Source organism: Zonotrichia albicollis, chromosome 3 (assembly GCF_047830755.1).
Source record: "Zonotrichia albicollis isolate bZonAlb1 chromosome 3, bZonAlb1.hap1, whole genome shotgun sequence".
Classification (NCBI taxonomy): Eukaryota; Metazoa; Chordata; class Aves; order Passeriformes; family Passerellidae; genus Zonotrichia; species Zonotrichia albicollis.
Window position 1 is genome coordinate 98,584,688 of NC_133821.1, and position 24,118 is coordinate 98,608,805.

General features: G+C 39.6%; 1 protein-coding gene across 1 annotated transcript in view; it reads left to right on the forward strand.

Moving 5' to 3' along the window:
- Window positions 1-870: 870 nt before the first annotated feature.
- Window positions 871-24,118, forward strand: part of AGPAT5 (1-acylglycerol-3-phosphate O-acyltransferase 5) — a 54,422-nt gene continuing 31,174 nt past the window's right edge. Inside the window, exons 1-4 of the mRNA XM_005495968.4 lie at window positions 871-1,351; window positions 16,024-16,093; window positions 16,302-16,417; window positions 21,571-21,660. Coding sequence (XP_005496025.1) covers window positions 1,133-1,351; window positions 16,024-16,093; window positions 16,302-16,417; window positions 21,571-21,660 — 495 coding nt within the window. The 5' untranslated portion in view covers window positions 871-1,132. The remainder of the gene's footprint in view (window positions 1,352-16,023; window positions 16,094-16,301; window positions 16,418-21,570; window positions 21,661-24,118) is intronic.

Sequence of the window (24,118 nt, forward strand, 5' to 3'; positions counted from 1 at the left end):
AAAACTGGTAAAGGCATGTCTTTTTATACCTAAGACTAATGAACTGAAGGATGCCATTTTCAATGCACACTAAAAACCAGCTAGGAGGAGGTCAACAACAGCAAAGGACAAAGCTTGTCCCAGTTAAAACCTGGCAAAGGAAGCAGATCTCAGCAGAACGTATTGCGCACCCACTCCTTTCAAAACAGTGAGAGCTCCACAAGCTTCAGGATAGAACTTATTTTTTAGAGACAAGGAATAAACACTTCACCACAGCCTAGAGCTCAATAAGCAATTTCTTCTGGGAAGGTTATTAGACTGTTTTCAGTAAGACCTCTTGCATTTTCTTCAAAAGCAGATGGTGCCTCTGGCTTCTGCTGCCAACGGGGTACAGGGGGGCAGAGGCCGAGGCTGTGAGAAGAGAGGCGAGGCCGGCAGCTGCCTGCTAGTGCGGGGCACGTGAAATGCCTCCTAAAGCCGAGCATCGCTGCCTGGAGCTGGCAAAGGCAGAGCTGCGCTGTACTGCTCCACTTTGGGCTCACAGGCCGAAAGTGCGAGGGTGGGGAGGGGGCGGGGGACGGCCAGGGAAAAGGACTAAATTTTCTTCTAACCTATACTAAGATATAATTGATACAAACTAAGCTCATCAGTTATAAACACGCGTGTCTCGTTTTGCACGGAGCCGAGCGGCCCGCCCCCACTGCTGCCGGTTCTCCATGGGGAGCGATGGGGATGCGGCCGGGACGGGGCGGGGGACGCGGACAGAGCCGGTGCCTCAGAGCCGGTGCCCCAGAGCCGGTGCCCCAGACCGGGGGCTGCTCGTGGGGCCCAGCCCGGGCCCGGCCCGGCGCCAGAGCGGCCCCTCCCGCCCGCCCGGAAGCGCCGGGCCCGGGGCCGCCTTCCTGCGGCGCGGCTCCGCCTCCGCCGGGCAAGATGGTGGCGGCAGCGGCGCTGCGGGAGCCGTGAGCCGGTGCCCCTCGCGCCGCGCTCTCTCCCCGTCCCTCCCGGCCGCGGTCGCCGCCGCCGCTGCTGCTTCGCGGGCGCCTGGCGGGTGTGCCCGGCGCGGCGGGCGATGCGGGCGGCGGGGCTGCGGGGCTGTGTGTGAGCGCGCCGCCCATGTGGGTGTCCCGGTGAGGCCGGGGGCAGCGGGAAGATGCTGCTGTCGCTGGTGCTGCACACCTACTCCATGCGCTACGTGCTGCCCGCCGCCGTCATGATGGGCACGGCGCCCACCTACATGCTGGCCTGGGGCGCCTGGCGCTTGCTCTCCGCCGTGCTGCCCGCCCGCTTCTACCGCGAGGTGGATGACCGGCTGTACACCATCTACCAGAGCATGGTTCTCTTCTTCTTCGAGAACTACACGGGCGTGCAGGTGAGCCGGGCCGGGCAGGGCAGGGGGGCTCCGGCCGTGGTGCCGGCTCTGGGCTCGTCCCTCGGGCCGGCCGCCGTGGGGCTCGCGGGCAGGTGTGGCCGTGGCCTGGGCCCGGCACCGGCACCGCAGAGCGTCCGCCTCGTTCCGCAGCCGCCGCTGCTCCTCTGGTGATGCTTTTCACGGAGTGTTGGTGTTGTGTTCGTTTTGCAGGTCGGGAAACGGAAGAGATGCGACACCGGTCGTGCTCTATCAGCACTTGAATGGCAGCCGCCTTTGCACACTTTGAACCCCTGTGGCCTGTGCTGCACATCTGTAGCGTTAAATTGGCAGGAGATGAGAAAGCTGTCATCAGCTATAATTGTACATTATACACGTACGAGGTTTTAATAAATAGATTACTTTATCTCTCCGTTAGTACAGATTTTTAGTTTTCGTGCAGTCTGCCTCATGTCACTCTTTGGCTCTTAAATTTTGGATCAGTCGTGGATTGTGATTATTCAGAATCTAAGTTTCAGGTTAATAAGTTGAAATTGGAGGCCTCTCTTGTATGATCAGAGGGATATTTGCATTCAGATGATAATACCTCACAAAGTGTTCAGTGTTTGAGAGGTTTGTGTTTGTCTGTAATTTGGAAAGTAGGCAAGGAGACTTTTAATTCTACATGTAAAAAAATAATAAATGACAGGCGCTTCCTGTGTCTAAACATGACCTTCAAAATTTTTTTAATATACAGAAGGCTGTTTGAGGATAGTGTCAGCTTTAGGTGCTTGAGAGCAAGGAATAGCAATATATGTTGACAGGTGACAGAGCTCGTACAAATAAGGACTTCTCATATTCATGGCTAAGGCCTTTTTCCACTCTGTAATGGAGCATTTCTTTCAGAATCAGGCTGGATCTCCCCTAATTTCCTCTCTTGAGTGCAGTTGTAGGCCTTGCTTTCATACTGACTCTTGGGAAACCCTCTAAACCAGCTAAAGATACAAGAGTTGCAGTTTGACATCAGAGTAAATAGAGCGGATACAAAACTTAGCAAGATCTTCTTTTGGTGGTAGTTTTTGTTTCAGATTGTAATTTATGTATCTTCGCCTTACCTCTTGTCCAAATAAGCTAACTTGTGTTGTGTTTGATATGCTAAAAAAAAAAAAAAAGCCAAAACAAAAAGGAAGGAGCAGTACTTAACAGGTACTTATAATTTTAGCTGCCTTCTCTTTTATATAGTGTCCAGTGCAGATACTTTAATGTGTAGTAACACACTTTGGTCATTAAGTGCTGAAAGTAGTAGCATAGAAGTTTAACTTGACCTATTCTAAGAATGAGAGACAAAAATAAGTGTATAAATTGTAATGGAAAATCTACTCAAGCTGCTTACAACTGTAGTGCAGACAGTACCAAACGCTTAGAATTTTTAAAAGGAACTATTATCCAAAAAATGCCTGTGATATTAAAGAAAGGAAAATGCTAACCTAAAGAAACAGCAAGGCGGCCATCATCTGTTGGCCTCTGTTTTATTGGACCGATAAACTTCATACAAACAGAAAAATGGTGATGATCAATTACAGGCCACTAACAGGACATCAATTTGGAGAATATTGAAATAGAGATGCTTTGTCACAGTAAGCAACAAATAATGATAAGAAACTGTGGAGGAGGAGGCATGTGTCATAGGATAAATAAAATTGTAACCACGACTGGAAGGTAAATAAAAGCTTGGAAAATACAATACATGTGTAGAGAGGTAAGAGCTATAACCTTTAAAATCCATGTGTCATTTAACTGGAAGATAGTCCCCACTTGTTTAAGGGAGAGAAACAGGGTGTCCTTTTAGACCAACTTTAGTGAACGCTGCTCGTGTTTTAACTTGAAACTCACAGTGGAAAGTTAACCATGTGCCTGAGTGTGTGAGATTGGGATGGTAACCTGAGACCTACTGTGGATGGGCTGTCTTCAGGCATGTAATTAGATGCAGAAGTATGGCATCATTAAACTTAATTCCAGTAAACTAGCAAAAATAGTAGCTTCATAAAGGCAGCTGTAGGGCTCTACCAGCACTAAGGCACCATAAGATTCATGGGAGGGAGGGATTCTGCATCTCTTTCAAATCTATTAATTTATTCAATCGATTGAAGAGTGTTGGGATGTTTATTTTTGTACCTGAATAAATAGGAGACAAGCTCATCCATCAGAATACTGGAACTTGTAGTCTCACTCAAGTCGTTAGGATTCTACAGATGCTTAAGTGACTTTTTGTTAACACTGTTGCTGTCTTACTGTATTTAAAATGCCTTTAATCTTATGTACTGTTTAGCATTCTTTGGTTTTACACTTAAGGTATTTGTGGTTTTTCAATACAAGGACATGCTAAACCAGTTGTGGATATTTGAAGTGTCTGATCTTAAAATAATTTTCCAAAATTCCCAGTAATGTGAGTGGGTATTAATTAGGGTAGAGTTGGTTACGATCATAAACATGGATGACTATATTTTTGATTCAAATACTAGTCTATTGTGATTTTTTTTCTATTTACTTATTTGTCAAAAGGTGATGTTTCTCTCTATCATTTGCTGTTAATCAATTAAGCTTCTAAATCTGTCTCACAGCTGCATGCACAAGTGTATTTTTCTTCTTTTCTTTGTTCTTGACTTGGATGTTCTTAGCCAATTCTTTAAAAACAAAAACTGTAGTTCATGCTAGGAAGGCCTTTTATCTTTATAGCAAGATATTCTGTTTTGAAATGTAACTAAGTAAGGTGATAACCTGATCTGCATAAGAGAAAATCTTGAAATACTAGTCTTTCTCTTAAGTATTTGGCTTGAGATATAAAATAATTTCAGAGCTATAATTGCTGTGAGCTCTAGGTCCTAGAGAGTGGCTTATGAAGGGACTGTAAAAGTTTTTTACTTGGTAAGTAAAAAAGTATTTAGTTGTAAATACTTTCTCTTTTTAAATTTTGGTCAGACTCTTTTCTTCCATTGAAACAATTTTGTTTTAAAAAGCCTGAGAGAACTCAAGCTTCCTTGGCATCAGTTTAGGTTTTCCAATAATATTAGAATTCATTAACGAATTGCCAAAAATAGTCCTTTTTGCTGACTGTCATGCAAGAGTTGGCAGTAGAAGACTGAAGAACCAGTACTGAGAGTACATAAAGCAACAGCAACATCCCAGTGCTGTGAGGTAAACTTGACAAAGCCAGTGTGACTATAAAGTGAAACCCTATAACGCTGTGTAAATTTCTCAGTGCAATTGCAGTTTAGCGAGCATCCATGAATTCTATTAAGCAGCTGTAAATATTTTTAATTAATTAATCTGTGGCATTGTGACAGTGCTCCTCACCAATCTCTAGGATTATATACTCAGAGTAATGAAATGTGTAGAAGTGGTATTGGAAAGGGGCACAGAGAGCACGTCCCTGCTTTGGCCCTGTGTTACTTCTCACCTGTCCTGCCGTAAGATGCAGGTGCCCTACAGTACTGTTTTCTAGGAGGAATATTGTATAAAGTGAAAAGGATTCTATGTTAAGAGAGTCTCAGAGAGCAAAGGATGTTAATTTTATCAGTGATAGGTTAGAGCAGTTCCTGGTACAAGCAGGTACAATTCATGCACTTTGAAGGACTTCCATCTGTGGGTGCTAATAGCTGGTTTGGCCCCAGGTTTCTGAATCATCAGGTAGCTGATGAACTGTGGTTGTGTTACTACTTTTTACTGTGTCAGGGAAGTCTGGTCTCTTCCATTTCAAACAGGCTATAAACAGTTGAGTCTTGCCATAGAATGTGAAAACCAGGATGGCTGCAAATATGTGTGTGATTAGAATGGTTGAAAGTCTGAAAGGACTTGTAATTCAATATGATGAATGCTCTCATCTCTCTCTGACCCTGAGCATCTTATCCCAGTTGCTGTCAGGGTAATGAAATTAATGCCTATTGTGTTTGTGAACATGTTTCAGATCAGATGAGGACTAAATGTTCTTCAACTTTTTTTGTTGTAATTGTGTTTGATATTTTGTACTGAATGCTGGTGAAGAAATAATAAAGAAATCATCACTCAGACTGCTTCCTAAAGGATCATTTTCATCTGAAAGGTTTTGACAATTGAATGAAATCCATAATTGAATTAATGCTCAAGGATTTTGTTCAGTACTTGTGTCAGCTGTGTTCCCTGCCCCCACTTCCTGATTAATAGAAGTTTTTGGAAGCAGTGTTTTTATAAAGACATAATGAAATTCTGGTTTTCGTTGTTTTTACAGGGCTCTGGGAAGGCTATAAGAATCAGATAATACCTTAGTGTTGTTCAGTAGAGCTAAACAATTATTTTATAAAATACAAGAGATGCTTGTTTAACAGTGTGAAGTGCTTCCTGGATTGATATTGAAGCTTGGATTTGCTGTGTTTCAATAGGGTTGAAAACTACTTAGGTTTAGAGCAAACTAAAACTTTGTGGAGCAAATGTACTGCAGAACTCTTGACAATACTTTCCAGTGGAGTAGAGCCTGGGATATTTTTCATATCTTGGCTTCCTAAGAAATGTGTGAGGAGAGCTTGGTGTGTGAGATTGGGATTGTATGCTTAGTCTTGAAGCTGTTGACCAGTTTGCAGTGCAAGTGAGTGTCTGTGCCCATCTCCGTTCCCAGGACAGCAACCTTCCCAGGCAAGATAATCTTTACTTCTTGCTTTTCCTTTTGAAGCTGTTCAGCTGTCCAACAGGTAATTCTTGAGGGCCCAAGGTGGAAGTGGGAAGGCAAGAGGAAGTGCAAGTTTGACAGCCGAGTTGCAGCATACAAGGAGGTGCTTTGGTTGCTGTTGGTGGGGTAGTTTGCCTTTTCTTAGGAATCTGGTTCTTCCCTTTCTGCACTGGGGGAGGCATCACAACCAGGCTTCATCATAGCAGGGTAAAGGTTTGGCTTCTGACTGCTTCCTGTCGGTAGATGTGAGTGACAGGGTTTGGCTTCTCTTTAGATGAGGACCCATTTCCCAGGCAAATGACATAACCAGAAAGTCCAAAGGAAACTTTTCACCCTTTTTCAGTTGTGTTTGGAAGGAAAGTGCTGGCGGTTGCATTTTGGCATGAGCCTGGGTATATGGGCCTGCTCTTGAGTTTCCTGAGCTCTCCTGCCTGTGTGGCAGCTCAGGAGTGGGAGGACTCTGGAATGGTGTGGGAGCTGAGCGGGAATGTGCAGAGCTGCCATCAAGGTAAACCTCTAAGCTCAGGTTGGAGCTGAGCAGCCTCTGAGGGCTCGAGCTTGTGACAGTAACCCCAGTTAGTACCTGGTTACATTGCTGCTTTGTGAAACAGTGTTAGCTCTTGTGAGGTGTGCTGAGAGGTTAAAATAATCACGCTTGTAACTTAATTGCAATGGTGGAAATAATGCAGTAAAGGTCTTGGGGAAGTGATAGAAATGTGGGGACTTGTGCAATGCAAAGACTGGGAAGAAACTAGGAGAAGGTAGGGAAGCATATCATGTTTGTGTGATAAACTTTTGAAAGAAGCCCAGTGAAATTTTTCTGCTGTGATGAAATTTTTCTGGCTCCGTTGAGAAGGTTTACCCTGCTTCATTTCATTAGAGATTTAAGTGTACAGCTGTCTCCAGGCATATATGTCTTTTGTAGTACACAGCTAAGTTCTCTGTGTTATTAGAACAAAAAATTAAGTGATACCTGCTAAGCCTGAGGGATGCAGCTTTCAAATTGAGATGCATGTCTAATTTTAGACTCTTACGTTCAACTGTGGTATGAGGTAGCAAAAATAGATTAGGTGTGTTGACTTTGTGCTCTTTCTGTTTTAGATATTGCAAACCAAATATTTGCATATATCTTCATTTTTATCCTGTGCCTTTGACTATAGATCTGAAGGTGAAAGTGGTTCCCTTCAGGACTCTTGTTCAACAAGACACCATCGAGAGTTCCAGTCTGTTGCAGATCTGGCTTTGGGGCAATCTGGAAAGAATTTAGTATGGAGAGGTTCTGCATTCAGTGCTGGTCCTGATCATCCTCCACTTACTGCCTGATATATGAAAAATAAAACAAATAAAAACTGAGGTCTAGTTAGCATTTTTAGAGATCAAGTATCAACTACCTGAACCAAAACTGCTGTTTGGGTTCATAAACTAGCAGCTTTGTGTGGAGATTTGCCTAGCATATGTTTCATAAATGGCAAGTCACAACTGAATCTGAATTTTATATCAGCCTTATCTGTCTCAGTCCACAACTTAAAAAATAGGTGTTTACATTTTAAGTTAACTGCATGTACTTATGAAAATAGTGGAAAGTATGTGTGAGGTAGGAAAAGCTAAGGAGTCTGGGAACAAGTTTGAATGCTCTTACAAATTCATATTCCAAGTATTTGACCAGTAAGTTTTACAATCTTATGGTTTGGTTTTAAGATTTTCTATTTAAATATACTTTTTAAAAATATCTTAAGATTTTTGGTATGTGGATTTTTCATTACAATTTGTCCTGACTTAGCATGATTTGTTGCATTTAAAAATAAAAGTGATATTTATTGCTATTTTTTTAGCCAGCGTTGGTTTTGTACACTATACTCTTTGTGTTTAACTCTGTTCTGGTAGATGCTGGGCTGTGGAGTTTTACAGTGCTCTTCCATGCCCTTTTCTTCTGCTTACATAATATGTCCAGGTACTTTATGTAAGGATGATTGTTAATTTAGATGGTTTTTCTCCTGGTACTCTGCCATCAGACACTGTTCTTGCTAACAGAAGATTCTGTTCATTGTTAAACATTTGTGTGCACTTCTTTCAAACTTTTTGCCGTAGGCTTGCAGGTGGGGTATTCTTTTTTCAGTTTTAGTTGTGTTAGGTAAAGTTGGCTCAGATATCAGGGATTTTGACATTACAGGTATGAGGAAGCAGATCTTCTCAGGGGAAAAATACTCTTTAATCTCTTTTCTGTCAGTTTGAATCCTATGAAAGGATTTAGTATAAAAAGCCAGGGAAATTATTTTCTTTTGGTCATTTCTTTTCTGTCACATACTACTTGTCATCTTCTCTGTTACAACTAGTTCTTCTGTGGGAGTAGGAAATAGCATTTATGCTAGTTTGATTTTTTAAATGTGAAATAAACTATACATGATTTGGTAACATTTTGTATTTTAGTTCATGACTAGATATAAAAAAATACTAGTTTGGATTGCTTTGAACTGATTGTGGTAGTTGAAATAATTTTACCTGGCGAACTTGCAGATTGACTAGAAGAGTTACTTTGTTCCGTTTCATAGGGCTGCATGGGAATCTGGGGGCATGCATGTTTTTTTTGAGTAAGCAAAGAGTGCATAGTTCTGAGCAAGCTGCAGGTGAACCGGCTCATTCACACGCTGTGCTGGTGAGCAGATAGATGAGAGTGATTTTAATGTGGTGATTTTTGAGGCTGATCAGTTCATTGTGTTCAGTTCTGGAGGCAGAATTGTTGCAGATACCTCCCTACATCTTCTTATGCTCTGTAGTGATTCCTTTGCCTTACTGTGAAAGTCCAGGGTGCTTAAATTCTAAATACCTACTGATGATGTGTGGAGAAGCTTTCAGAAATCCTATTTCACAATCACAAGCAGAGGCTAGAGAGGTTTCATCATCATCCTCATTCATGTCGACTCGCTGAGAGCTTCCCAGCAGCTTTCAGTCTCTACTTGCTACAAACACTTGTAACAATATTACAAATAGAGATGCAAACAACTCCTCCGTGGAATCCAAGGCATTTAAAAGCCAAGTTCCTGTTACAAAGAGCTGTGGCTGGAGGAAACACTGCAAACTGCTACAAGGTTTCCTGCTCTTGTGTGGTGGGCAAAGGGTATTTCCAGAGTGAGCTTAAATGGATGTTACATATTTTCCACTACTGAGGGTAATAAAGTAAACAATGGCTACATGTATGTGGGTTGCTTTTGCCCTTCTTTTAAGGAAATTGCCTAAATGTGCATGAAGAAGTCTCCAGAGATGCAAAAAGCTTATAAAGGAGACTTTCTCTTATTGAAACAGGTGCAATACTTACTTCCACTCTTGTACTAGAAGACATGTTCAGGTTTTATATAATGCCAAAATGCCAAATGTTCAGAAAAACACTCCTGTTGAAATGTCATCATGCAAATAATTACCTTTCAGATATGTCTGAAGTATATGCAGTTATTATTTTTAAAATTTCAGTACTGGTGATTTCTGATGAAATTTAGGTACTCTAATTTTGATTTTTCCCAGATGGTCACTGATTGTAACGGTGGATTTGTGCCATTGAACTGCACTGTAATCAAAAGCAAGCAATTTGGAGAAAGAACTGTAAATTATTTGGGCACTGAAAATAGGAATTTTTTAGACTTTAGATGTCAGAATCTTAAAATCATAACAAATCTTGGGGCGTTATCAAGACTGGAACTGTTATCAAGACTGGAACATTTAAGATATACAGATGCTTTTTGAAAATTTTGTAAAGGATTCATCTGAGAGCTAAGGAGTACAGAGGACAATTATCTTTAATTGAGCTCATAATCTATAAAGACTTTACAGTCAGCATCAGAACAAAGTGACTTTTATTCATGTATCTAGTACATGGAATGAAGTATAACCAAACACTCATAGAAGTTTGTCAATTTATACCATAAGGCTAAAAACTAGTATGAAAATAAGAATGTACAGGCTTCATATATAATATAGTTCTATTTCATCTAAATAGGTTGTTATTATAGTTTTCCTACAAAAAGGAAATTAAACGACAATAAGTGTATTTTCTAAAGTTCTGTGCTCTCTGACTGAATCAAGTCACAAATGTATTTTTTAAAAATTGAATTACATTACATATAGGAATCTTTTCAATATTCTCCAGAGATTAATCTCTTAGTAAGTCTTTTTCCCACTGAACCCCAGCAAAATACATAGCTGCAGAATATTTGAATGAACTCTGCTTCAATAAAATGGATTGCTTTGTGATTTTATGGCTTGCTGCTGAGCTTGCTAGAGCTGTCTGAGCAGCAGACTTCAGACTTGTGCAATTCTGTGTTGAGCAGATAGTCCTTAAAGAGGTTATGATATGTAGCAATAGTATGATTGTTACCTTAGAGCTATGTATCCTAAAGGTTTTTTTAGAAAATTTATAAACTTTTTTTTTCAGATCTAGAAAAAATGCAACTAGTAACATCTAAGTCCTTCCTCTTCTGTTCTATTCATATTTCTTATGCTGTAGGCAAGTGAAACCTGTATCTGTTAAATGTGAATAAAAGTGCTCCTTTGTCTTCCATGCAGAAATGTAAGCATTTAAAATTCTTATAGTAAGACATCTGAAAACTTAAGAAATGTGTCAGCCCCAAGTAGAGATTCCCTGTCTGTGTCCTGTCTTGAGCCTGCTTCTAATCAAACAGGGTAAATAGATTCTATGGTGTGAGGCGCTTTCTCTGGGAGCTCAAAGGACTTGAGACACGAGGCAGGTTTCTGATGCCTGCAGCAGGGCTGCAGAGGTCAGCTTGCACTGGGTACGTGCTAGTTGGTTTGGTGGTTTGTCATGCAAGCTCCACCCTTTCACCAGAAAATTGTATCCAGAGTTTGTAAGAAACAGATGAGAAATACGTTTTAGGATGCTATTTATTTTAGTAGAGGTGTTGTATAGTGCCCAGCTAACAGAGATGCTCTTGGCCCGAAGTGCATACAGTCCCCATTATTAATCGTGAAGAAATAGTGAAGTGGAGAGAGGTGCATTTTGTGAGGATAGTACAGTGAGTAGGAAGTCTGTGTGGTCCTTTTTAAGTGTCGATGTCTTGACTCGTTTTCCAGAAGAGGGGTGGAATATTCTTCCCCTGTTATCCTGCTTTTATCCCTCTTCCCAGTTTCTCTTGCCTGTGCTTGAAGCTGATGTTTTTCCTTAACACAGTGCTCTGCTTTCACGAAGCACTCCAGTGAACATAAGTTTTGTTGAAGTAGCAGCAAAGATAGGGACATCATTCTTTAATTCACATCTGGTATCTTTGAATAGAGAAGGGAGGAGGATTAAGAAGTCTGAGGAACCAAGACTGAGTGTGCTGGTGGACTGATAGACACCAGATGAGTTGGCCCAAGTTTTTACCAGCAATAACTAGTTCTATTGCCTTAATGTTGCTGAAGCAGAAGTCACACTATCAGAAAATCTGCTTGCAGATCAGCCTCTAACTGCTCCCATTATGAGCCACATCCAATTACAATATTAAGTTAATCTCTTTGCTAGGACTTTGATGTGATCACCAGTTGACCAGCAGATCTTCTGATAGTATGATTACTTTTACCTTCAGTTATTTTTGCCATGGCAGTGTTTACTGAGCTGATACTGCTAACATGTGATTAAATTATCTATTTAATTTTCTTTAGTATGTCAAGATTTCATAAGCAAGAAATAAAATTCTTAACTCTGAATTAGGAGTGTCCACTTTGTTTCAGTGAAAACGTGTGCATATTATGGGTTATTCGGGTGTGGCTGCCACTGTTCCATATTGCTATGTGAGCTACCACAATTAGCACAGTCATAGTTAATAGTCATAGTCATAGTTAAGTATGTTGCACTGGAAAAAGCAGTCTGGTAGGGAAGCTGAAACTGGTGTCACCAGATCACCCAGGAGCTCCCATTTGCATGCCTAGATCAGCCTATCACTGAATCAGTACATTCTCCCAGCAGAACTACTTGTCATTTCCTGCTAATTCATCAAAGCTTCACCTGGACAGGACACCCTGAGGTGTGTCTTGTGGCTGCTGAGCCTGTGAACAGCTTGGTGTGTGGCATCCATGGAAGCTGGGTACCAGCCTTCCCACAGAAGGGATCCAATAGCATCCAGTTTCCCGTATTTGAGACCTCACTGTATTGAGTTTGACAGTGCTGCTGTGTAAACAGATGTGAAAGGCCCACATTAGCATTAACTGTATTACCCATTACTGCAAACTGGACTGTTAAGCAAGCAAAACCTGGCTAAAAGCACACATTTCAGTGTTGTGTACACAAGTAATGTTTGCGGTGTTAGACTGTACATCTGCATTTTAAACATTTTCCCTCAAGTCTCTACTTACTTTGGCTTGCTGTGTTGCTCTCCCTATTGACTTGTTTTCTTTGCTTGACTTCATTTTGCCTTTTTTTTTTTTTTTTTAACAGCAGATTCTATTCTAAATGAACAGGTTCCTCGCTTGCTTCATTGTGGCTGACAGGGCACTTTTCAGTTCATTAAGCTGATAGATAGGTAAACTATATGTATACTGTAGTGTCTGGACAGCCATGCATGAAATATGTGTAACACTATACTGAAATTCAAATTGCCTCCCAAGCATGTCCTCCTGTCCCGTGCTGTTTCCCTGGCACTGGCTGCAGGGGCAAGACCAGCCCTGCCGATGCTGTGCGCATCCTGGGAGCAGCCCTGCTCCTCTGAGGAGGGCTGGGAGACTTTAAGCCACGCTGATGTCTTCAGGTTACATCCAAAGGGGCTTGAATAAAGGTGGGCACTGTGGACTCCTGTTTCTGCCCTGCTGTCCCAGGTAAATCGCTCAAGTGCTGCCTTAGAGCACAGTGCTAGAGGCACCAAGGTATGGATTTGATCCCCATATGGACATTCACTAAAGAGGTGGACTCGAGGATCCCTGTGGGTCCCTTCCAACTCAGAATATTCTGTGATTTTGTAATTCACTGTGGCCCCCAAACATCTGCACCAGCAAAATGAGAAAGAGTTAGGAGGCTGCACAGCCTTTACAGCAAGGAATTCTGCAAAGTTAGCTAAGAAAAACAGCAGGAAGTCCAAGGTTGTCTGAAGGCCATGAAGAAGAGTACTATATTGTTTGCTTCTGCATCTATAATATACATTAGGTACTCTGGTTTACCTAAACACATCAGAGGGCCAGAAATTGGAGTCTTGTCCTGAGTAGATTATTCTGCTTATACACAGGCAGGTTAATTCCTCAGACACCATCTCAAAGGGTAAAGGATATTCTGTAGGATTCAAAGCTCTTAACTGTTACCATTCTGTTGTGTATGGTGAATATTTTCATAAAGCAAAAATGCTATGGTCTCAGAAGGAGAGTTGTGTGGGTGCCCACAGAGTAGGTGTCTCCTGGGACTGCAGGCTGGAAGCTGCCATTCTTAGCTACTTGTAGTAACAGTTGTAAGTTTGTTTCTCAGTTCTTTAACTGAGAGTGTCTAAGGTGAATGGCTGTTTGCTGGCCTTTGATGAACTGTGTAAGCTTTCCCTAGAGATCTGTGAGATGGGCGGTGCCGAAGTGGATGATGCTGCAGATAAAGCTGGTGCATCCTCTTAGGCTGAGCCATCTGAGCAAGCAACATAGAGCTTTCAGATTTTCTCATTCTTAGCTTTGCTTTGAAATGAAACATCCAGTTTTCGTGTGTTTGAGAACTAATACAAATAGGACTTTTTTTTTTCTTCTTTTAGTTCTGTACAACAGTTTGGCTGTGTGTTTTATCATGAGTAAAAGATTTTGGTCCATTATGTGTAAACACATCTAACCCTTAGGGTAAGCCATAATGTTGTGCATAGAAGTTGTTTACAGGAACAGTGAGTGGCTGTTCCTCTGAGGTTAAAAAGTGAACTAGATCCAATCTTACTGAAATAAAAAATTACGCAGATTAACTGTTATATTTGGCAGGCACCAGCAAATATATATTTTTTATGGGAATGATCCTTTATATTTGTTTTTACCCATGCAATAGTCCAAAGCTAGTGCTTTAAATTGTGGGTCTGATTGCACTGAGATTTTGACTTGGTACATTAAAATGGAAATATTTACAAGTTGAAGTTATAAGAAAGTGTTATAAAAAAAGTTATTAAAAAAAGTGTATTTCAAACCCTTTTTCTTGTGTGGGGCAGCTCTTGGGGTTAAGGGCAAGTTTTGTTTTACTCTTGTTCTTATTTTTTCTCTGCATTTTAGAAAAGCTCACATAACATTCAAGACCTTCTGGTTTAATGATTTGTTGTATTGGGCCTTCTCTCTTACTCTAAAATTCTCTTTGCCAGAAACTGCATAGTGGAGTCTTAACTTGAAATTAAAGAAAACAGAATTTATGGATATTGTGCATAACAGTCCTAGGAAAGCGTACACTTGTAAAATGAAGATTTAACTCTATAAGTGAGAGTAGGAAGATTTATTTCAGGGGAATTTGTGCACCTGAACTGCACAAATTAGACTGCTACCTTGCTCTAAACTGTGAGTGGTACCTAGTGTCAGCAGTAAGGTTATAAATTCTGGTACTTCAATGAGAAGGCTATTCCTATAGCAGAATCTTGTTCAAATTTCTCAGATACTGTTCAGAATATACTTGTCAACTGACTTGTTACAGCTATTGTTCAGTTAGAATTTATTGTGCATGCCTTTTTCATTTTTGGAAAAAAATATCTCAAGTTACATCCTCTTTTACTCTATGTTGAATGATCTCTTGTTCACATATTAACTGAGTATCGCAGTTTGCCAATATCTGATTTTGGCCTTCAAAACATAACTTGATCAACAGTGTGGTTGTATTTTCAAAGAAGAAACAGCAGGAATGTCAAACATATAGTGGTTTTGTGGGGCTTTTGCCTAGAGTTAATAATATGAGACATTAGCCGTGCAGTATCACAGGTTGCCCAAGAGATGCACAGTTTCCAGAGATACTGGTAGAGACCTCCTGTAAGGATCAATATGAGACTTGGCATACTAAATTATACCATTTAAGAGATTAATGTTAGTGCCCAGACTAGGGAAGTGATAAAAATAAGTGGGTAAACCTTCCATATAGCACTTTGCTTTTTTGGTAAATGGAATAATTTCAAAGTAGCATGTATGTCTGATACAACCAACTTCTAGAGACAAGGAGTATGTCCACTGGCAGAACAAGGGTGAAAGCCTACCTAGAATCTACTGGTGAGAAAAACTATGCTTCATTAAGTAATGAAAATGTTTATTAAAGGTAATTGAATAGGTGAATTGGTTCTTCATTTCAGAATTTAAATTATTTTCAAATATAAAATGAGAAATTAATTAATTGAATGAACCCATTTTAAAAGGGTGACCAAGATTCTAGCATCAGAATCTTGTTTTGTAGTCATGCTCTCAGAAGATTATTTCTCTAGTAGACCAGTACCTTTCAGGGGTGAGACACTACAAGGTTGAAGTGTGTCTTTAATGTAGCAGAGGAAAGACATTAAAAAACCTGCTACTTGGAAGCCGTAGACTAATTTAAAGGCACTCCTTAACCTCATGCTTTTTTTTTCACTCTTGATGGTTAAAATAATGGCAAATGGTTGAGATTTTGTTCTTGATGTAATCCAGGAAAATTTACCATTTTAGGTTGAATGATAGCAGGTGTCTGGATAAAGCATGTCTTTTTCATTAGATGTGTAAATTAAATGGTTATTTTGTACATGTCTGTGATTCCTCATTAACTTCAATTATATTCACGTAGGGAGCTTGTGGCTGAAGGTCGCATTCCATGGATCCAGTTCTGGGGCTATGGCACAAGAACAGAATAAGTTTCTTAAGCCATCCTTAATTGATATTTATAGCTTTGTTGATAAGACAGTTATCTGTGTGGTGGGTAATGATGTAGTGATAGGGTGTTTGTCTGTTACTGATGCTAACTTGCTGACAGTTTTTGTAGTAAAAAGCCTATTACTGCATTGGATCTCATCACTGCCTAATGCAATGCAAATAAATTATAAAGTAATACTGCATATTTTTTAATTTTTTTTAGGTAATTATCTACGGGGATTTGCCAAAAAATAAAGAAAATGTAATATATTTATCAAATCATCAGTGTACAGGTTTGTATTTCTTTTGCTTAACACTTTTATAGATTTTTAAAATCTGCTTGTCTGTTTACTGTGTCTCTTTCCAGGCTTGTCCTAACAAGCAAGAACTTCTAGTTCAGAAACCTTTAATGACATTTATACATACAACATGTACTTTTTGTTTCATCAGTGGCAATTAGGAGGTAATTTAGCTGATTGCTTTGGGATTTTGTCGTTGCAGTTGACTGGATTATTGCGGACATGCTGGCGATCAGGCAGAACGCGCTCGGGCACGTCCGCTATGTCCTGAAGGATGGCTTAAAATGGCTTCCACTCTACGGGTGGTACTTTTCACAGGTGAGCCACTTCACTCTTTCCTTGCTGTTTGTGAGGCAAACATGCAAGATGAACTTTGTCCCTATTTTCCATGCATGCTGAGCTGACATTCAATTATTTGAGCATGAAAGCAACTGGCTTCACTCAGTGTAGTTAGATGTGTATCTAAGTTGAGAAACAGTTACTAAAAATTCAGCTTATTTTCTAAATGAATACTTATAATAGAATTGAAACTGTGGAGTCTATTAGGAGTATTTCAGAATATTCTAAATATTTCAGAATATTCTAAAACTTTGTTCTTTTTACAGTCTAAAACTCCAGTTTGTAGTCATGCTCTCAGAAGGTTAGCAGGTGTAAACAGACTCATTTTGCTGTATATCATGCTACAAATTGGGAGGAAATTGGCATTACTGTTTAATGTACTTCTTTGTTTTTAGTTTAGGTTTTAGCATGATATAAAAGAGAAAAATTGGATTTTAGGGTAGTGTGGAGGAAAGGCAGATCCCACGTCCATGAAAATGTTGATGGTTATTTCGGACTTCAATTAAGCAAAAACCTGAGTCTAACAGTATTCCTACCTTTTTCTTTCTTCTCTTTCTGCATAATATTCCTTTTGTTCCTTCTAGTCTGAGAGCTCAACCTGATGTGACTCAGTTTTATACAATTACTGGGAAACAGTGAGCCATGGTCACTAAGCAGCCAACGTACTGAGTGGATATGATATTCAGTCTAAAATGGTGAAGAGCAGTGTAGATTACTTACTTCCCTAAAATCCTCTGTGAATTTGTCATGTCTGTTTTTTGGTTTTTCTGAAAGCAGAACTATTCCTATGTGAAACAAAATAAAATGTAGAGATGGATGGGTTTGGAAGTACTGTCCTTTTTCTAGGTGAGCAGAAATGGCTTCATGGTACTAATCTCAGGGTTTAGATGGGTGCTTAGTTGTTAGAATAGAAATGGATAGAGTTTTGGGTAGTGGTTCCAAGTGCTTATTCAGTAAGACTTCTCTCTTTTGTCTTTTGCATTTTCTCTTTATGTGTTCTCTGAATATTAATCTGCTTTCTGTCCCTCACCCCATTTACCAGGCAAAAAAATTAAGAAAAAAAACCAAACCAACCAAAACAAAACAACAAAACAAGCAAACAAGCAAACAAAAATGCAAAATCTCAACCAAAACAAAACCCCCCAGACGCTTAGAAAAATATTTCTAATAGAATTTGACAGTTTGATTGAATTGACTGTCAGCCCTGTCCAACAGGGCAAGAAGGTGGAGAACGTTGAGAAAAATATTATGTTAGGTATGTTTGGAACTATATATTAATTTGTAATGGAGTGTATGAAGAGTAGGCAACTACTCTTCACACTCTCATACAGGTGTATGTCCAAATAGGAGGATTTACTCTTTCCCTCATCTTTGCAGCACATCGAATGTCTTCATCTTGATGGTTTAAAATCTTTGTTGTCTCTTGAATGAGCACTTTAGTGAGTAGGCTATAGATCTAGGCTGGAGCATGGGTGATTGCCATAGTTTCTGGTAAAATTGGTATGTTTAGAGAAGTGTGTGCTGCAGAGAAAATGAGAAAACTGTTCACAATTTCTTTTATTGGTAGGTCTGCTGTCCCTGTCCCCTGAATAACTACAAACTGTCAGACCCTGTCATACCTCACTAAGGGTATGCATAAGGAGAAAATGGAATTCTCAATTGTCTAATGCTTGCCCTTAATGCTTTGTTACAATTTTTGTCCACCAAAGTGACTGATGTGCTGCATGGAAATATTTTGCTCTTTGTCCTTGCCTTTAGTCATCACACTGGTGGTCATTTAAGTCTGCTGTAATTAAAATACAAACAGGATATATATTCCATCCACTGTCACTAGATTTCCGGAAATTTTTTTTTCAAGATTTTGGAAAATTACTTTGGCTATGTGGAATATCCGGTGCTCAGTTTCCTGAGCTGTATATTGACTGTTAAAAGGAGGTTCCTGTGGAAATTAATCTGAATGTCACCTACATTTTTAATCAAAACATGTATATATTAAATATATATTTGAACTCCTCAAAAAAGAAAACTTCTGCAAGATTTAGTGGGGGGTGACTATGTATGCATTTATATATATATTTAAATCAGTGACACAATTGACAGGCAGTGGTGATGCATATATGGCTAAATGACCGAGACGGGATGCAGAAGGCCTGCAGTGCAAGCTAATAGGTATTTTTATTGTTTTTATCACACCAAACAGTGCAAAAACATAAAACACTTCCTGCCCTTCCTGTTGATGTTCTATCAGTGATGTCACTTACACTCCACTAAAAGTTTCCAGAGCCACATAATTACGCCATGCTTACGGAATTCATATTCCCTTCCTCAGGTAAACATCCTGTTTGGAAATAAACGTGGTCTGGATGTCCAGGAGAGCAAAATTCAGGCACAAAGGAAGTATATTTGTAAACACAGTCCATTGTTGACTGAGAGAGGGGCTTTTAAAGTACAGCGGAAAAAAATGATAACCTTAAAAACAGTACTTCCAGAAATCTGTTTTGAAGAGCGTTCATATATTTGATCTCTTACTGAAAAAGAAATACAATACAAGTTGGGGAATTTGAGCTATATACAATCACATAACTAGCATTCTTTTTTGAGGCAGCTATCTAATAGCAAGGAAAGAAAAGAAACACTTAAATTAACCTATTATGTTCCAAGTCTGATTTATTAAGTAGAACTGTTTTCTTTTCCTAAAGCTGTCTTTATTATTTTTGGGTGGATCTGAAATATTTTTTTGCTCCTATCATTTGCTACCAATGCATCCCATCGCTCCTATTTGCTTATACTATCCAATTCATTCCCATTTATCTTATGCCCTTGATGAGGCTGGGATGTAATTTTGAAAAGTATTTTTGATACTCCAAAGTTTGCTTTCCTTTCTAACATAGAGAGTATGTCTTTATCTTTTCTGTTGTCCAGCATCAGCTTGTGCACCCTTTGGGCTGTTCCTGAGTTTTAGCCACATGTCCTGCCTCTCTTTAGCTTTGTACCCCTGAGACATGGGGACCTGCCATAGTGGTGGAGTTGGAGTGAATGCAGGGAACGCTGATCTTGTGATACTTTGTCTGTTCTTATGTTACATGACTCTGTGCTCATTTACTTGAGAAGTGCAAATCTATTTCTGAGCATTAAAATGTCTGACATGCAACACCAGATCTATCTTTGGTGCCATGGTGTGTGTCCGTGACCAAAAAGTCCAATAGTAACTTCATTTGTCCAAGTTGACAAATCAAACAAGGAAAAGTTGGTTCAGTATTTTTCCAGTTTACTGCAGCTGATTAGTAATTTGATGGTAGGGGAATGCCTCAATTCCAGGTTTCACTTATTTATCAAGGCTTGACCTAGCTGAGCTCGCAGAGAGTGATGACCTACCCATTACATGGAAGTCTTATATAGTAGATGAATTTTTTCTCATTCTGAACTGAGTTTGCCCCTTTGGAAGGGATGATTGTGTTTGGTGTCAGAATACAGCTGTACTTAAGTCTGCTTCAGCTTCTGTTTCCCTTTAATAGTGTCAGATCTTGAAAACAGTCTTACATGTGGAGTGTGGAGATAACATGAGGCTCTGTTTACTACACAGCTGAAGAAACTTTTTTCTGTTCATGGTACTTTCTGTCTGAAACTGTTAAACTGCTTGTGGGATGGTCCCAACACCATGCCACAGCCAAGCTGGGGAATTCTGTTCATGGTTTTGGTCCCCTGCCAGTCACAGCAGCAGAGCTGAGTGTTAGAGCTGGCTACTTCACCTTGGGAGGGAACCACAGATGACAAAGTTAAGACAGAATATTTAGTATGGAGTTAATGCGTCATTGGCTTTCTGTTCCCTGTCACTGCAGTCTTTGAAGAACAACTCAAAAGTCACATCAAACACCACTAGCTAAGCAGCCATCTCTTCACACCATGAAAAGCAAATGCTGAAAGCACTTTGCATGACCATCTCTTCTGCCTGCCTCCTCCTAACCCCTCCAATTTTATTCCTGTCCATGCCAGGGACACAGCTCTGCATACAGCCACCAGCCCTGTTTCTACCATGTACTGTATCTTTTCATGAGATCAGGTATTTGATTGAGGCTCAGCTTTTAGTAGTTTTAACCTTGCTGTCATCTTTCTGTTAAGAGCATGCAAAACCATAAATGAACAGAAGTTGTCTGACAAATCCCAATACCAATTGTTATGGTGAACAGAAAAGAGTATTACCAAGTTATGGAGTCACCATGAAAACAATGTACCTTAAACCTGAAATTCTGTTATTTGGAAGCTAATCATGTTTTGTCCAGACTTCATTGTATCAGTAGTTCATAGTTGGTGCATGTTTACATACTCTTTCTGTGTAGATAAAACAACGTGGTGGAAGAGGGAAATGATAGGGCAAATTTCTTTTTGTGTGTACTTTTACTGAAATTTTGTGATAAATTGTGTGCAACAAGTTACAAAATTAATCTCTTCCAGGACCTAGTTTTACTTTTTATAATAATTTTCAGTAAAAATACTTCTACAGAATTCTTTGCTTTGTGAAGACTTTGGTTTACTTATTTAATTATTCTCTTGGTATATAACTTCTTTATTAAAAGTCTGGTTCTCTAGTAAAGTGCATGGAGGTTTTCAAAAACTACGCTGGTTACTTTTATGCTATTAATAAATTTTGTATGTAGAAGTATGATACTTGCATTCCCAGTATTTGCATTAGTTACTATTTAAGAGAGGGTACATAGAATTGAAAGCATTGACCTGTAAGTACTTGCATGTGAGTAACTTCAGTTCTTTGATTTTCCCTTGATATACAAATGAAGCTTCATGTCAGCGTTGCCAGGAATAAATACCCTGGGGTCACTTCTAATGCCAACTTCTAATTCATTACTTAGCACCTTTAAACAGGACACTTCAAGTGTCTAATGCCTTGGGGGGGTTTATATCTGATTTTTATTTAAACGGATTTTGTGAGCTGAAGTATATGCAAATGTAAAATTAGTTTCACATGTTTTTGCGGTAAGAGAAACTCTTGTAGGCAATTTGCAGTGTGAGTCATAAAGATGACTTGTCATTGTCTCTTGTTTGTTCTTCTGTCAGCTATTCTACATTAAACTACTTAAATATTTAATGCTTTTCCCTTTTTTTTTTCTCTCTGATAGCATGGAGGAGTCTATGTAAAAAGAAGTGCCAAATTCAATGAGAAGGAAATGAGAGAGAAGTTGCAGGCCCAGATGAAAGCTGAGACTCCAGTAAGCTTATACCTTCCTTCTCATTTCTTTGACTTTTTTAATGGCAAAGGCTTGTTGGAGAAAAGAGCCATGCCCGATATCCACAAACTACTAAGATGGTAATCATGGATTTGTTTTCTTTCTGTGTTTTTACAGTTACTTTCTGTGATTGGAGTGATACCTCTAATTAAACTGAGGAAAGTTTGACTGGTTCCTTATGATTGACAGCAGCTTTGTGGTCCTCTCTGTAGAGGGCAAGGGGGGTCTGGACTTAAAACATGACCTATAGTACCTTCCTTGAGAAACCTCTGTTTCAAAGGAGAAACCCTCTGTTTCAAAAGACAACATTTTGACTACTGTGTGCTTGTCAGAGACTGATACACTCGACTTCTAAAAGTCAAGAACCTTTCCTACCAAATGTTAATTAGTCATCACAATGATCAATCATTTTTAATGGCAATGACATCTTAGAATTCAATAACTTTGTCTGCTATGCCTGGAGGAGGGAAAAAAACCCAAAACAAACTCTTGATAATTTTCTATTTGAAGAATGACTGTTACTGCCAAGTGACTTTTCTCATGACTCCCTGTATGGTTTGTGGCTCAGTGGTTAGAATCGCTGTGCTTTGCTTCCATTATTTGCTGTGCATTAGATTTTTTTCTTCCTTTTTGGCCAAGCTAAAAGAAAACAACTTAAGCAAGCCTTGATATAGAACAGTTAAACTTCCATTTTATTTAAAACTGTGTTATTAGGACTTAGACTCCCCATATTGTCAAAACTTTTATATCCTGAGACTTGGGTAAAAAGAATTCATGGGCTGTTTTGACATTCATAATAGTATTTTTTTTCTTATTTGGAGATGGTGAGTTTATGTTTGTGCATGTGTCTCTGTTGAAAAAGTAAATTGACCTTGTGCTTACTGAGGGGCTTAAATGAGTAAAGTGTCGCTATTTCAGACAGTGCTCAAAATCATTTTGTCTTCAGTTAAGATTTAACATTATCTTTTTGTGTTATAATTAAGAAAAGAAAGTTCCAATTGTTAGCATATAAGTTAGGCCAGAAATACATTACAACAACTAAACAGTATCTAATCAATGATGTCCATGGAGAAGATGGTCATGTTAAGCAGTGGCAACCTGCACCCTCATTAATAGGGAGCTTGTGTTGCCTCATTATTTGCCATATGTCAGTGGTAAAGATTCTACTTGCTGTAAAACTTGGAGTATAATGGAATAAGCAGAGGCTGCTTGCAGGATGTATGAAACATGCTTGTAGTCATCCCCCTAAGCAATTTTTCCCCCTGAAGAGTGCTGGTTAAGTTCATTTTAGTTAGTCTGGATGAAATAAGCCAGCAAGGTGTTTTCCTGCATAGGCCTATGGCTTTCTTGCTAGCTAAAAAGGTTCTGCTTGAGTCTGGCTTTCTGCCTTCCCTCTGCACCCCCTAAAAAGCTGGAGTTTGTTGTTATTATAAGGTTTGCATTGTGGTAAGAGTCTTAATTCGAAGTCTGTGTTGAATTAATCTCCTTTTGAAAAATGTGTATTTTTCTTTTAATACAATCTTGGGAAGATGTGCCTAGAAACTCTTCTGATTATGTCCTTGGAAACCTGTAAATGGTGTTCACCCTCGCTGCAGTGTGTCATTTTAGCACAGTTGGAATGTAAGGAGAGGTTTAAGCATAATGCTTTTCTTTAAAGATAAGAACTGATGTGGGTTCTGCTTTCCATGTGGTTAGTAAGTGAAATAAATCCAGAAGTCTTTGTGGAATCATCTTTCTTCTCCCTCCTGAGCTGTGTGTAGATTGAAAGCCTATACCTAACCCATCAAAGTTAATGCCTAATAAATATGAGACCACTTGGGTATGCTTATTTTTTGCTGCTGTTTAGCTCTCTGGGAGTTTGGTGCTGTTGGAAATGAGCACAGAACCTGGACCTGGATAGCAGGCAGTTGTTGCCATTTGCCTCATATTATCAGGCGTTGCAGTATAGAAGAGAAATAAGTATTGCAGAAATTAATTGTTTAAAATCTTTCAAAATCAGTCAAATTTATAGGGAGTGGCACTTAAATTTACAAAACCAAAGTTGTTAAAAGCCTGTTTACTGAGGCAAATGTTTGCATCTGCAGGCGTAAAAGACACAGACCATTGAGCTGTCATTTGAGGGAAGACTAAACTTCTTTTAGCCGACTTTATCTGAGAATTTAAATGTAGATGCTCTTAAATGGCCTTTAACCTACAGTTACTACTGTGAGAAGAACATGATAACCTGTGTCCTTATTGCATTATTCATGCAGATCTGAAACTTAGCATGACATTTACAAGCAACCATATTGCTTTTAAAATGAAGACATTTTGATCAAGTATGCCCTGAACTCGTCAGCTTCATGCAAAAATAACTAATCTGTGACTCTGGAATTTTCATGCACTGTATGGTACAGCTCAGGGTGGACTTTCCTCACTGCAGTGGGCAGCTGGTGTAGCT